Source organism: Strigops habroptila, chromosome 10, assembly GCF_004027225.2.
Source record: "Strigops habroptila isolate Jane chromosome 10, bStrHab1.2.pri, whole genome shotgun sequence".
Classification (NCBI taxonomy): Eukaryota; Metazoa; Chordata; class Aves; order Psittaciformes; family Psittacidae; genus Strigops; species Strigops habroptila.
Window position 1 is genome coordinate 35,808,333 of NC_046359.1, and position 15,385 is coordinate 35,823,717.

Consider the following 15,385-nt stretch of genomic DNA (forward strand, 5'->3'; position numbering starts at 1 on the left):
CTTCTGTAGTGTCATGTAATGTACTGTATATTTTGAGTTCCACATTCAGAATCACAGAGGATTAGAACAAAACACCAGAAGTGTTCCCGTTTTGTATATTGAAACTTGGAAGCTTTCTTTTTATAGTCCTACTCTGTAAACTAGCAACTGCTTTTCCAGTAAGAACCTATTTATATGCCTTGTAAAATGCAGTTGCTCTTCTGTATTTGGACATGCTGTGTATGTGAAATCTAGTAGGAGTTCACTTGCATTGTCTCAACAGAATCCCTCTTGTTTCAGGATACTCACCAGCTAAAACTACTTAAGACATTAGAAGGTCATGCGTATGGTGTCTCTTATATTGCTTGGAGTCCAGATGACAACTATCTTGTTGCCTGTGGCCCAGATGATTGTTCTGAGCTTTGGCTCTGGAATGTACAAGTAAGTGGTGACTAAGAGTAAAAAAAATGTAACTCTGTGTTCAGCCTACTGCTTTTGGTTTAATATTTAGATATTAAAACCTATTTAGATACGCTTTAATATCTAAATCTCATGTTAAACATGAAAGAAATAATTTCTACAAACTTGTTCTGCAAAGGTGTCGGTGTAAAGGGGACACACTGATCACACCTCCCACCCCCTCAAATTTAAAAACATTACTAAAGCAGCCTACAAATTCTGTGCTCAGTTTGTACAGAACTGAAATTAGAGTTCAAGTCTAAGTGCCTGGACTGTGCAGCAGTTCTGGTGTATCTGGTTACTGATAACTTCTGAGGAGGGATGGCATAAATCCATAGGACTTGGAGAGCTACTGAAGAGAACAGCGAATTAAGAGAAAGAGAACAGAATTACCATCTAAAGGGAGCAATTGCTCATTAAGGATTTTAACAAGTAGGCGAAGTAAAAGATAGAAGCTATTTTTACTTCGTGTAACCCACCCAATGATGTTAGTGGAAGATCCACAGAGGCTTAAATTTATGATAGCAGGACTTCATCTTTCAGTCAGGCACTAGGGCATTTTGCCATTTCCTCCATGAATTTGAAAATCCTTTTCTGCTGTTGATTTATACGGGCACTTGGGTTGATATAAAAGCTTCCCCTGCCTCAGTTGCAGGCTGCACAGTCTTTCTTGTGCTGCCTTGGACTCTGAACTAATTTGTTTCCTAAAACAAAAATGTTCCCTTTTTTCACCCTTGGAATACGTTTCTTCTGTTTGACTAAATTGGCTCAGTGAAGAGCACTGGAGCTGGCACGGGGGAATAGAGAGAAGCCCTTACTGTTTTGACATTGGTAATCTGCTCATTGGCACTCTGTCTTGTCAAACAGTAGCATTATAAACTAGGGATGAAAGCTAAATTTTGGCATGGAGAGATCCAGCTCGGGGAGGGAAATGGTCTAAATACTCTTGATACTCCCAACTTTTTCCTAAAATGTATTTTCTCATCTGTTTTCTTGCAATCTCCTCCTTCTTCCTCATTGCTTTACGTGTTTGTTTGGGGTTTTTCGGGGTTTGGTTATTCTTGGGTTTGTTTTTCTTTCCATTTTGTATTGCTTCTCTTAGTGTTCTTCCAGCTTCTCTTAATTCTTCTCTTTACTCATAATCTTCCAGTTTTGTGAGACACCATCTAGCCAATCTCTTTATTTGAGAGGAAAAAAGAAATTGTCCCAAATCAAGTCCAGGGTCACTGGAGATGCTGAAGTGCTTCTGCCTTTTTATTGCATTATTTGTATTGCTTTTTAATAAACGTGTTGAGGTGCACTTCCAAACACAATGCGTGTCAGATAAAATTAACAATGCTCTTTTTTTGGGAAAGGGTTCTGGTGTAAGGCCTTGCTGTCTTTTGTTATTTTCCAGACTGGGGAGCTGAGGACAAAGATGAGCCAGTCTCACGAAGACAGTTTAACAAGTGTGGCCTGGAATCCTGATGGGAAGCGTTTTGTAACAGGAGGTCAGCGTGGGCAGTTCTATCAATGTGTAAGTTCTCTGCATCTGTCCCATTGAAAACAAAAAAAGAACTGAAAGTTTTGTCACAGTCAAATCTGAGATTCACGTTTTTCCATTTCATTTTCTTTATGTGTGTACACTAAAACTTCTGATCCTTTAATTCAAGGAAGCAATACATTATTGCTAGTATTTCAGCAGCACTTCTGTATGTAGCAGTTAGAAGGGTTCAAGCATCTTTTGTCTCCTTAAAGGAGGATTTGTGGGCTGGGAGGTGTTTTTAGCTGCTTTAGAAGATACACTAATAAAAAGTAGTGCCTTTGTCCACAAATGTTGCTTATTCTACAGAATTTTGACTATGTCTTCCTTAGTTTTTGCATGCTGTCTCTGCTTAGTGTAAATAGAAATTTGAAACCCTCATTACTTGACTAGTGTTGATTTTTGAGATGTGATCTACAGTTGCCTGAACTGATGCCCAGAATAACAGTGCAGTATGCAAACCTCCCTCACTGCAAGGGTGAGCTCTCTGACGTGACACAGATTGCATGTGCCATGTGCAAGAAAGTAAGTGACAAAAGGGATTCTCAGCTCTCCAGGACGGATACCTACAAAAGCCCTCAGTTAAGACAGCCAGGTCCTAATTCATTAAGTCCCTCCTTTTACAGGGTAAGATCGCTTTCTGTAGCCATTGTCTGAACAGGAAGTGAAAAAGATACTTGTGTGTCAACTCCTTAGAAATCTGAGACTAACAGTTCAAACTTTGTGTTTTTACCTCTCTTCTGATCAGGATTTAGATGGTAATCTCCTTGACTCCTGGGAAGGAGTGAGAGTGCAATGCCTTTGGTGCTTGAGTGATGGGAAAACTGTTCTAGCATCAGACACACACCAGCGAATTCGGGGTTATAACTTTGAGGATCTTACAGACAGGAACATGTAAGTACCTCTTTCTTTGGTTTTGAATTCCTGGTTCTTAGGGTTAGAAGAAAATGATTGAGGAAGGGTTTTGGGGGGAAGGGTGGAAAATATGTTATTAAAATGCTCTCACTATACAAGACAAGGATAACATGGGAGAAGAACTAGTGAGTTCCAGTTGCTGCAAGAAGCCTTAGGTATTAGAAAGAACTTCGTAAGTGCTGGAGTAGGTTTCTAGTGGATGTTCTGATGTTTGTGTCATCAAGAGGTGTCATTTCAATTCCTAAAATATTTTAGTAGATCCTCCCTTGAAGTTAGGAGTTGAATTTGGGGTCTAAAGATCTTTTTGGTCTTGGGATTTGTCATAAGTATGAGCAGACTATTGCAGACCTGGCTTGTATTGACAGAGAGACATAGCTAATTTCAAATTCGGAACTCCTTCCCTGATAATATAGCAGAGACAGGGATATGCCTTTTGTCTTGGTGTTGCATCGTTATTTAAGTATACTCTTAACACTGTGTCTTATAATTTCAGAGTACAAGAAGATCACCCTATTATGTCGTTTACTATTTCAAAAAATGGCCGTTTAGCTTTGTTAAATGTAGCAACTCAGGTGAGTTGGTGATGATAAATGGAAATGCAAAGACATCTGCTTGCAACTGCTACCTTGATGTGAATTGGAATGTTTTACATTAGCCAGTTGTTTTTTGTGTAATACGAAGGCTTTTATGTTCATAAGTATAGCATGGCATTTTCTGACAAGAAGGCAGTCTTATTCTTGAGACTTTATTTTTTGTCTGATTTATAGTCAACAGCTTCCTACTATGAAATATGTACTATTAAATGTTAATATCTGGCTATTGCTCTGAGAAGCCCAGGTACAGCAAGAATTGTGGCAGGTTGACATGTCTAGGGGTGTGAGAATTAGATGTTACTTATTTCTACTTTTGGAACCTTGTGTAAGAATAGGAGCTTTCAGAACAAAAGGGAGCACAGACTGGAATTTTAATCTAGTAATGTGGTGTGTTTTTACCCTCTTGATCTAGTAACAGTTGGCTACAGTAATGTACTTCCACTATGTTTGATTTTCTGAGTTTTTCAAAAGAACACAATAATGTTTAATGATGAAATAACATTCTTTATGCTTCTTATTCCCAGGGAGTTCACTTATGGGACTTACAAGACAGAGTTTTAGTGAGAAAGTATCAAGGTGTTACACAAGGATTTTACACAATTCACTCGTGTTTTGGTGGTCATAATGAAGATTTCATCGCGAGTGGCAGCGAAGGTAACATCATTCCCCTTTGTGCAGAAAACTGGAACACTGTATCCTTCCTATACCTCACTTTTATAATGATGATGATGTTAGCAACTGTCATCTATGAAAGCAAGCAAACTGGTTCATTAAACAAGTTTGAGGAGCACGGGGATTGTGGCATACTTGAAGAAATAATTATGTGCTAGCAGAATCTTCTGAGAGGATGGTGGTAGTAGAAAGCATTAATGACTCTTTTGTGTGGCTCCTCTGAAGCAAAGCATCTGCACAGTTTTAATTAGAAGTAGGTGGGGTGTTCTTGAGGCTTTTTGTTTTTGTGGTATTATGCTTAAGCGTATGGTTTGGATCAAAAATACTTCTGGGGAGTAACAGCTTCATTTGCCTGTTGAAGGTATAGGTGTGGTGAGATTGTTTTCATTTCAGTAGAGTCACTCTCTTAATTATGGACAGAGTAGTCTCAAATTAAGCAGTTGTTGACATAGCCTGGTAGGGTTTCTTGGCGATCAAATGCTTTGTGGTTTGTTTTTATTCAACTGTCTGTGGTAAGAACTGAAATTAGTTAATGGTTTATATCTGGAATTGGTTCAGTTCTGTCACTGATGTAGTGCCATCACTGCCCATGGAGGTCTCTTAAGATTCAAGCCTATGGCGGAGCTAAGAATTACGCTTCAGGTATGTAAGCAATCACTATTAGTACTGTGTAACTCAAACTGTGAGGAAATAAGGTCGGCCAGGATACTTACTTTATATTTTCCAGGAAAGGATAGTAGTATGTCTAAAATAAACCCATATTTCACTCTCTGGCCTGACGCAGTGGAATGTGACTGAAGGGCAGCACCTCCAGTCTTGGTTCTTGGTTTGAGATCCAAAAGTTCAGGGTTTCTGTTGAGCCATACAAATGTGCATGTGTATGTGTAAATACTACAGTGCACCACTCCTTTTTCTTCCATCTGTATTCTTTATTATCTTCATTGTCTAAAAACTACTGAGCAGTAGTTGAAATGGATGGCACTCTAGATTTGGACTGTCCGAAGCTGCTGTTGCTGTGCACTGAATTGTTGCAAGCGTGACTGCTGAGAACATGAATGTCTTTTAAGAAACAAGGAAGCAAAACAAAAATAAGATTGCATTGTCATAGCCTGATTAAAAAAAGGTAATAGATGGATTACGTTTTCCTAACCTCTTAAACTTAAGGTATGTTTTCAGCTAGGTGGGCTTTTTTCTAACACTTCCATCAATAGGAAGAAAATGGAGGTCTCTTTCTGAAAGGGAAATTGCTGCTTTAATCTAGCAAACTTGTTTTTTCCAAAACAAAATACAGGCATTGTGACAAGCACCAAACTACTGGTTTGTGTTCAGGCTTTGATTCTCTCAGACAGCAGAGGCTCGTGTGTCTAGTGTCTAAGCAGACAGTGAATTGTGTTGTTTGATGAATAGCGTGCATATGTAGTCTCTTGAAATTGTAAGTGGAATGTAAACACAACCAGAACATTTGCATCAGTACAAGTATATGTAAAGGTGGTATACTCAAATGAGCTGATTGAGCAAAAGGAGTTACCACAGAGTTCCATAATGCTGTTCTAGCAGGTAGGTCAGAGGGCAAGTTTGTTTTGTAAGGGGTTGGGAGGAGGAGGAATAGACGAAGACTGGTTTGTTTGCTAAGCCTTCAGAATGACATCTACATTAAAACCTTTCAAATAGCTGAAAATACTTCCATTTGATGTGCTAGACCAAAATATTAGGCTTTTGTGTAACACCAGTAACACATACTTGTTTGGTTTGTATAGGTCTGTTGGGAATATTCCAAAGACATTCCTAGAGAGGTCAACCCACAGGCTGCTATTCTACAGTTGGGGCAGAGGGAGAGGGGGAATGCCAGCAAATGACCAAACCACCTTTAATCACTAATTCTAATATTCTATTCCCAGCATATTGCTAGAAGTAATTAAAAGCTTCCTATCTCAAAATAATATCTGTAGCTTTGTTTGCTTCATCTACTTCAGTATGTACAAACTAATAGCTTTAACTACTACACAAGAATTAATTGTTGTCAAATACAGTAATGGCTCACAATTTGAGACATTAGGCTTTGTTGTCCTCCCTCATTTGCTCTGTTTGCCCGTTCACTGAAATGTTTTAGGTTTTTAGTATCAAGATGTATTTCATAAGCTATAGAGCTGTGTTCCTACCTAGTGCTCATCAGTAGGTGGTGGTTGTAAATATTCTGCTTTAGTACTCATGACTTTATAATGCATGTAAATGCTATTGTTTGGGGGAGGAGGGGAATAATATGCAAGACATCCTTTTGAAGAAGGATGCAACTCCGTATCTTTAATTAGAGTAGCTTGTTTTCTCTCTTTAGCCATGTATTGGCATATTTGCATTCTAGCCAAGTGTTTTTCAAATACCAAGTGCAGTAGACTTGCAGGTGTTAAAAGGGAACCTGTGTCTTAGTGGAAGAGCTTTAACCCATGTTCTTGTGATCACTCTTAGAAGAAGAATTTTGTTAGTGCTATTGCACGTTCAACAGACGTGGGTTTTAGACATGGGGTTTACAACATCAGTGGGTGTTTCTTAGTTGTTGAGAGCTTGTGTGGAAGTGCTGCTTGATATGACAAATCAGTCTGTGCAGAACAATGATTCTCATTCTGTTTTGTTTTCTTTCTTAAATGTGTGTTTTATGTAGATCACAAAGTATATATTTGGCACAAACGTAGCGAGCTGCCCATTGCGGAGCTGACAGGGCACACGCGTACTGTTAATTGTGTGAGCTGGAACCCGCAGATTCCATCCATGATGGCCAGCGCCTCTGATGATGGCACTGTTAGAATATGGGGACCAGCACCTTTCGTAGACAACCAGGATATTGAAGGTAAAAATTCTGTCTGTGTGTGTGTGTTCTTCAGTTACTAATTAATCAAATTGGGAATTGATGGTTTGGGGTTGAAAGGGACCTTAAAGGTCATCTAGTTCCAATCCCTTGCCATGGGCAGGGGCACCTGCCCTCAAAGCTTACATCAAAGGCAGGTGGTTCAGTAGGTTTTCTTTACCATAAATAGGATAGAAAAATGCTTTTGATTCATGGGTTAGAATCATAACTTTTACTAAAATAAGTTAAGGGTTTTGGGGATTGGGTTTTTTTTGTGGGTAGTTTGTTTTTTTTTTAATGTATGGCTGTTAATTTTTATCCAAGCTATTTATTTTTATGAAATAAAAAGGAAACAAATGGTATTTCCAAAATGATACTGAAATTTCTGATGTGGCCCTATAGAAAACTAAGGGTCATTAAGACCTCAGGGTTGTATTGACTTATTTATGTAGACTTCTTAAAAATCATGCCTCCAATGTTGAGGTTTAATAATACACAATGTTATTAAAATTTAAGTAATGCATTTTGACCACACTGCAGGTAGAATAATGGTATTACAGTGCTTATGAAACAAAGCTCCAAAGTCTGGAGAGAACAAAGTTTTTCCCACCATAAAACTCTGTACACAGTTGATTCTTTCTTTCCCAGCCATCAGCAATCATCTGTGTCCAGGAGAGAGACACAATGCAACTCTTCTCACTGCCAAAATGCACTCTTGCTCCCAACCCTTCTTACCTCCCCCCAGATTTGTTACCAAGTTGACCACTGGGGGCTTGCTGTACAGTTTAAATGCTTCTGTCATTGCACATTCACCCTTGTGCTAAAAATTTATAGTAGACATGAAAATGAAATGCAATATAGCCCATTGCCACCGGCTCTCATGGATACTAGATGTGGACATGAGTTCAAGGGGAACCTAGGCAAAGTAACCATAAAGAAATCCATTGAGCCTTACTAGATAAGTGAACACCTCTAGTTCAGAATGTTCCTTCGCTGAAAATGGCTGAAAGTTGGAAGGATACTAGGAGGAAGAATTGCCTCCTCTCCCTGCTCCTGTGCTTTCTGACACATCTGCTTCTGGTCTTGGACTAGGTGGACCAGCCTGGCCAGTCTCCTGTTTGTAACGCCTTGAATGCACCCATAAGGAGTCAGAGCCTATCCTCCAGTTGGTTTTACTCTTGGTTTTGTTTGGTTGGTTTTCTCCAGTTAGCTGCTTGCTCACTCTTTCTTAGTTCCTCCAGAAAATAAGCTCCTAAATGCCTTAAAAATCAAAACAATAGAGAATGGGTTTCTTCCAGCAGTGCTTCTGCAAGAGGTGTAGGTGCACGGAAGAATACCTAACAACCTAGGAATCTTAAATGGGTGACAGAGAGCTTTGTTATTAGCACACTCCCCTGGAACTTAAATGCAAATATGTGTTACTTCTTTTTGGAAGAGTCGATTGTTTTGTACCAACACCTAACATGCTAAATAATATGAATAATGATACCTCAAATAAGTAATTTTTAGCATGGGATTTAGCTACCATATAAGATCCGTTAACTAATGCATGTTCAGTAAAACTTGTGTAAATACACTATATTAATGACCTGATAATAGAAATATTTACTATTAATAAGCTTTCAAGGTGTGATTTCTTTCTCTTATGTTTTTGTTTTTGCTCAGAGGAATGCAGTAGCATGGATAGTTGATGGCGAATTTGGAGCAGACGACTTCAGTTTAACTTAATTAGTCGTATTTTAAATGGCTTGGGATTTGGTGCAAACAAACATGATTGATAGCTGGACAGACATGCTCGTCATGAAAAAGAACCATTTCTGAAGCCCGGTTGGGGCCAAACATTTACCACCTTGCTTCATAGTAACCAGTCGAGATGAAGCACGTCCTTAGAACGTTGTCGGACACCGTGTTGAAATTACCCCCCCCATCGGTTGTGAAGAACTGTGCTACATTCAGGCTAACCATTGAACTCAGTATATATATTTTTCCCTCCTGCCTTTTTGTCTGGCAGGCTACTGTTCTTGTTGCTCTTCTGTGTAATGAAGTTTAAATGCTTGTTTGGAACACTTTATTTAACAGTTTAGAAGGCTTGATAGAAAGAGTGCTTTAGTCTGAAGAGTATACATTGGATAGGAAAGTATTTCCTTCTCTTGTTTCTCAAGTCTCTCTCCGCCTTACTTAGCTTGAGATCTTTGCAGCTTGGTTCATGGATTCTAGCCTTGCCCGTTGCGCAGTATATTATAAATTGAGATGATAAACCAATGAACTATGTCAAAAGCACTCTCAGTATCACATTTGACAAAAAGTTTTGTACTTTTCACATAGCTCGTTGCCCTGCAAAGGGGTTAACAGCACAATTTTTTAAAAATAAATTATTTATAGGATTAAAATGACTTCATTTGTATACATTTGGAATTAAAAAAAACAATGCAAGAAGTGTCGTGAAACACGGTATCACTGATGCTTTTCCAGAGTGTCTTGAGACCCAATCAAAAGCAGTGGCTGGAAGGAGCTTTACGTAGGCAGTGAAGCTTGTTTTAGACGGAGGAACTCTGTCCATCTGAACAGAGAAACTGTTCTTTAGGAAAAGAAAAGGCGTTCAGAGTGCACCACCAGACTAAGAGTTTAAACAAGACAAGGTCTTTTTGGGTTTTTTTAATGACATAAATATGTGCAACAACGCTGGTGTAAAAGGTAGACTACACCTCGAGGGAAGAATGTGTTGGAAGAGTCCTTTCATCACACAGTCAATCTTTTGTAAAAGTAATTAACGTACAAATCATAATTAAACACTTGTATTATGATGGCATTTTTTCTTTCTTTGGTAAACAAAGGTGTATAGCTTTTCTTTTTGAGAACATACTCTTTAAGTTTCCAGATCGAAATGCCACTCCCAGACCTTGTTGCAAGCTGGTGCTGTGAACATCTTGACACATCTAGCAATAGTTCCACTAATAGCCTGTGTTAAGAAGGGAGAAAGTAATTTATAATTGAAGTATTTATTCTTTTGGACATAAACAGATGGCCTGGCATCGCTGTGCTTCTGCACTACACACATGTTCATTATGGGATGGCACTGGATTCCCTTTTGCCACCTTTGGGTGGAAAAGTAGTGTTGGTACTGCTGTGAAGTGAAGAGGGAGCAGGGAAAGGCACGCTGATGTGCCGAGAGCTGATGTGAACAGAAGTGTGGGCTTCATCCTTTAATGAAAGAATAATCTAGTGTCCTTAGTAGTCACGTGTGGAAGAAGGGTGGGGGAAGGTTTGCTGGAGTTCCTGGACAGGGAAGTGGAGCTACTTTGAGTGGGAATGTGGTGCTTAACATAAACGGTCCCTGTTTTCTTTCCCAGAAAAACAAAGTGATGCTTAAAGGTTAGATCTTTAAATTATTATTTGTTTAAGATTCCAGCCATCAGGTGGTGGGTTTTTTTCTTGCCTGGTATGTAAACTTAAACATGATTCAAGCTTCTGATACTCTGGTTGAGACTAGCCCTGAACCTGACATACTCTGAAATGAAGCAGGAACTTTACGTTCTTGCCTTCAATCCAGTTGTCTTAAAATCAAGATGAATTTCTTTTGTTAGCAATTGTTGTTCCACAGTACTGGGAGTACATGTGTAAACATGACTAAAATCATTTGCTTCTTCTACTAGCTAGTTCTGGAGGAAGCTGTTTCTCTTCCTAGTGCAGACAGTGTAAGATTAGCCAGTCTTCTTCCTGTGGCATCAGTGTTGCAGGGAAACAGCCAACGTCCTAAGGTCAAATCTGAGTAAGGGAAACCTTTGGGTTTTAAATAAAAACTGAATACTTCCACTGTAACCAGTGTTTTATATGTTCAAACCACAGTATAATTCATAAGCAATGTCAGTATGTGAATCTTTGGAAGTTCTGCTAGTGTTGTCCTTCTCTGAACTTATGTTTTCAAACAAAACATTATTTAGGGGAGAGGAAAGTGAATAATCCTGCATTTGATGTCTCTAACAACGTCTCATGCAAAGGTCTGGCACCACTTGCTTACTTCATACGGGACTAAAGTGGGAACTTTAGGCAGGTGCTGAAGGCTGGATCAAATCTCAAGGTCAGATTTTTAAATCCCTTATGTACTTTAATGGGCATTTTTCATGTGATGGGCATAGCTAAACAAAGTGAGACTCCTGACCTGGTATGAGCTGTGGGGAGAGTGTCTGGGCTGAGGCCTGCAAAGCATTGTCAGTAGAAACTTAAACTTGGTAGTTTTGCCAAAATGCTGCCCCTCCGTTCTGGGGTTTCTCTTCCAGACTTCTTTTGTGCCTCTAAAATACACTTCAGGTATGCAAGAAGCAGAGTTATAGAGAAGCACATGCTCTGGAGTGTCTGCTTTAGTTCCAGGATGCAGCTATGCTCCATATAGACAGCACTGCTGTTTCCAGAGTGTCTGGCAGCAGTGTCTGGCAGAGCTGTCTGCTTCTCACAGGTGATGAGCAGAGATGAGAGAAAGGTGAGAGCCACCTTCATTTCACCACACTACTCAGGCATGCAGTAAACTGACATAACAGCTCTAGCAGTGACAACTACCAACGTGCAGGTTAAAGAGGAACCTAAACTATTTCTACCATGTCACAGTACCTGAAATGAAAAGTACCTATACTTTTTGTGCACAGACTATAAAATGAGACTCAGTGTGTGCGGGAAAAACGAAACAAGTTTGCTCATTTGCAACACATTGATTTCCATGTGCTTAAAAATGTTCATAGGCTGGAGTCTGAGGCTGGAACAAGTACACACCGGCAATAAATGACTGTATTTCTAGTCAACAGACCTATGGTGTGAGAGAGGAAAATACTGTAAGCGTGTACTCCTTTTGGAACTTTCTTGTCAGCTGTTGGTTTAAATCACAGTAGCCCCAGGTTATTGTCAAGGCAGAGCCTCAAAATCAAGATGCTGAAGCATTTTATTATCTGAACGTTCTTTAGCTGTTCAGGTAAGTAACTTTCAAGGCACAGAGGAGCACAAAAGGGAAAATGTTAGATCTGTCCTTGGTTTGGAGGGGAGGGCAGCGGGGGGAAATGACACCTTTGGTTTTAAATTCCCTCTTGTCTTTTCGGAAGTTCTCCAACTTTGAAATTAACTTCTTTTCATGATTAGAGCAAAGATGCAAGCTAGAAACCTACCCAGATCTTGCCAATTACTTCTCAACTTGGCTTCAAACAGGTAATGTTTAATACCACTCAATATGCTGTTGGGAGTTTGTGTCTAGTTGTGTACTTCTACACTGCTAAGTGATACTCCCACCCAAAACCTATTCTGATGGTTTCCTCAGCAGGACACCAGGACTCCTGCAATTAGCCATAGTTTAAGGAGAGATGTAGACCCAAAGGGGGATGGAAGTAGAGAAAGAGGAATGGCCATAAAAAGCAGGATTTACTGACCAACAGACTACTGTAACTCAAAGGGGGAGGAGGAAAAATGCACTTTCAATAGTTGGTCTGTATTTTTAGCTATAAAATACACTTGTGTCTTTTGAGACGCCTATTAAGGGGAACACCCATCCCATAAATGGCTGATCCTCCTTCTGACCTCCTCCTGTCTTTTCCACATTGGCTTGAGTCCATTTTCAGCGGCCATACTTAAAACTTGCTACTTTAAATGATGTTTAGAAAGAAAAAGAATAAAAGCCCATTAACTCTGACACTTTTTTAAACAGGGTGGACTTGAATGAAGTGTGCAGTGTTGAACTACTGCTCCAGTAGCTGCCTCTTAGTTGTCGAAATAAACTGTAGACAAGTTTTCTGTCTATTAATCCAGGTAATCTGGATTCAGTCAAACATCTGTGAGCGTGTTCCTCCCATCTGGTATGAATGTGTGCGTGCATGTGTTCCCCAAACAGACAGAGAACCAAATGTTCTAGGTACTTGAGTCGTGTTTTCTTGCATACTTTTAAGTCGTGTGTATGTGAAGTGTCCTTTGACCAGAAGGTTTTGGTTAATATCAGTATATTTTTATACATTTGAAATTCATTGTGCCCCATCTCTTTTTATTTTCTTCCCCATTTCTCATCGTTAGGGTCTATGTGCTAGATCGGAATCTTAACATTTTTAGGCACAGATGGAAAAAGTTATTGGCTCCTTGAAAACACATGGGACAAAATGGATCCTCAAAGCATGTATGTACTTACAAACCAAGCTGTAGAGATCAAGACAAGAACTTTATTGTTGATCTCAAGATTTCTAAATTGTCGAGATTTATATGGAGTTGTGGTGGAACTAGTTAACACTTAGAGCTTTTGGTATGTAATGACTATTTGCTATGGACTGATATTAAATGTTTCAAAGGATTGCGTTCTTAAACTTCCTGGATTTTTTTTTTTTTTGTTACTCTCCTCGGATTATATTAAGTAGTTAAAGATTTCTTTGCTATATTACATTAAAAACATAAGAACTTTGGGTCTCGTATTTATTTTCACTTGGTTTACTAATTATTTACAGAACACCGTTTTAACTTTTTTTATTTTATAAATGCGTAGTATTTTAAACATATCTTTAAAGATTGTTCAATTGGAACGACATTAACTTTGAGTTGTTTTTATTAGGGTTTTTAAAAGACAAAAAGATGACACTTTTTCCATGTTGGTGCACAGCACTGAACAGAAATGTTTGTATTCCCTTTCTTTCAATTCAATAAACAGAATAAATAACTGGAATGAATAGTTCTTAGTTTCCCTAACTTCACTTATCTGACTCACTTGGATGTTCATCTCTTGATCATTAATGATACCTTTCTTCTGTGTTTGTAGTATTTCCCTCCCTCAGTAGGAAGCTCAGTTTGTGGCAGTTTGGCTGAAGATGAGTTCGCTCCATGCTGTGAGCAGGCTTTTGGCTTTTGATGGTTGGCTCTAATCAACCCCATGCTTCTGTATTCTCACTGTCCGTGTAGCAGTTGCCTCCCCTGTGTGCTGTTCTGTGCTTACCTAACTTGGTGAATGTCAACTCCTTTAAGGCTCCACGAAAGCTTTGATTCCTTGATGCTGAAACTTGCTTAAATACTAAACACAGGTTGCTTTAGGCGATTGGTTAGGTTGGGGGGGGTTTTTTGATACTTCTTGAGATGCTCCTAAAGTATCATAGAATAGTTTGAGTTGGAAGGGACTTTAAAGCTCATCCAGTTCCAACCCCCTGCCACGGGCAGGGACACCTTCCACTAGAGCAGGTTGCTCCAAGCCCCTGTGTCCAACCTGGCCTTGAACACTGCCAGGGATGGGGCAGCCACAGCTTCTCTGGGCACCCTGTGCCAGCGCCTCAGCACCCTCACAGGGAAGAATTTCTTCCTGATGTCTAATCTAAATCTACCCTCTTTCAGCTTAAAGCCCCTTGTCCTACCACTACATGCATGCCCTTGTAAAAAGTACTTACATCTCTTCCTTAGACTTCTCTTAAATGGGAGATCAGGGACCACCAGCCTTCTATCTGCAGTCGACCTAAGCAGCTTTTGTGGCTGAGAGCTCTTGAATGAAGCTGCTTCTCAACTGTTGCCTTTGTTCCTTCCACCTCGCCCTGTGTTCTTATCCCTCTTCCCTCTGCCTTGAAATAGAACCTCGTCTTTGTCCTGCATTTTAGGCATTTTTATTCAGCTCTAGCTGATGTTCTGTAAAATAAAAAGCTGCCCTCCCCTCCCTGTAGCTTTTCCAAATTCAAACCTTTTGTGGAAGTGCATTCAATATTTTTAATTCTTTGAGCTTTTATATTGATTAGAAAAGGTCTTTACTCCCTGTAGTAGCACCTTTGTATTATCTTTATTCCCTCCCTTACAATTTAGGTGGTGTATAGATAATTATGGCTTAAATGCAGCTGCAGGTGGAAGGGGTTGGCCTCACTCCTTTCCATGTGCTGCTTTGTGCCTCTTCCCTTGGGTGCTAGTGTTGGCAGGAGGGTTGTTAGATCACAGACCTGCTCCAGCTGTAAATGATCCACACAGCAGATGAAAGAAGTTTAGGTTTTTGGCTGGGGTTGTTACTGTGCTTCATCTGCTGTCCTGTCTGTGCCTTTAACTGGTGACAAGATAAAGAGAGATACGGTTTCAGCAGAGCTGTGAAATCTCACCATATGTAAGATTTAAAACTAATTGTAACTTTGGAACTTTTTTTAAAAGCTTTCAGATTATTTAAAAGAAACTACATAAGGAACCTGATAAAAGATGAGTGTTTCATAAGTAGCTTAAACCCAAACTTTACCTGAGGCAGGCTACTTCTGAGGGGCAGTTCTGCTTTACTCTCGCACTTTTGGCCTTGCCCTCAGCTTTCTGTGCTCCCTGATGCATCCCTCTGCTCTGGTGCATGTGTTGCATGTGCTTGGGCTATCCACTCATCACAGAAAGGTGGCAGTCCCAGTTGTCTCCTCACTTTAAAAGACCTACAATGCTCTAAAGTTTGTA

The 15,385-nt window shown here is 39.6% G+C and overlaps 1 protein-coding gene across 2 annotated transcripts in view; it reads left to right on the forward strand.

Annotated features, from left to right (window-relative positions):
* WDR26 (WD repeat domain 26) overlaps nucleotides 1–13,399 on the forward strand; it is a 33,027-nt gene extending 19,628 nt beyond the window's left edge. For both annotated transcript variants that reach the window (XM_030499772.1, XM_030499773.1), the window contains 7 exons: nucleotides 280–420; nucleotides 1,835–1,954; nucleotides 2,709–2,854; nucleotides 3,369–3,447; nucleotides 3,993–4,122; nucleotides 6,797–6,982; nucleotides 8,645–13,399. In XM_030499772.1, coding sequence (XP_030355632.1) covers nucleotides 280–420; nucleotides 1,835–1,954; nucleotides 2,709–2,854; nucleotides 3,369–3,447; nucleotides 3,993–4,122; nucleotides 6,797–6,982; nucleotides 8,645–8,670 — 828 coding nt within the window. In that variant the 3' untranslated portion in view covers nucleotides 8,671–13,399. The remainder of the gene's footprint in view (nucleotides 1–279; nucleotides 421–1,834; nucleotides 1,955–2,708; nucleotides 2,855–3,368; nucleotides 3,448–3,992; nucleotides 4,123–6,796; nucleotides 6,983–8,644) is intronic.
* The last annotated feature ends 1,986 nt before the right edge of the window (nucleotides 13,400–15,385 follow it).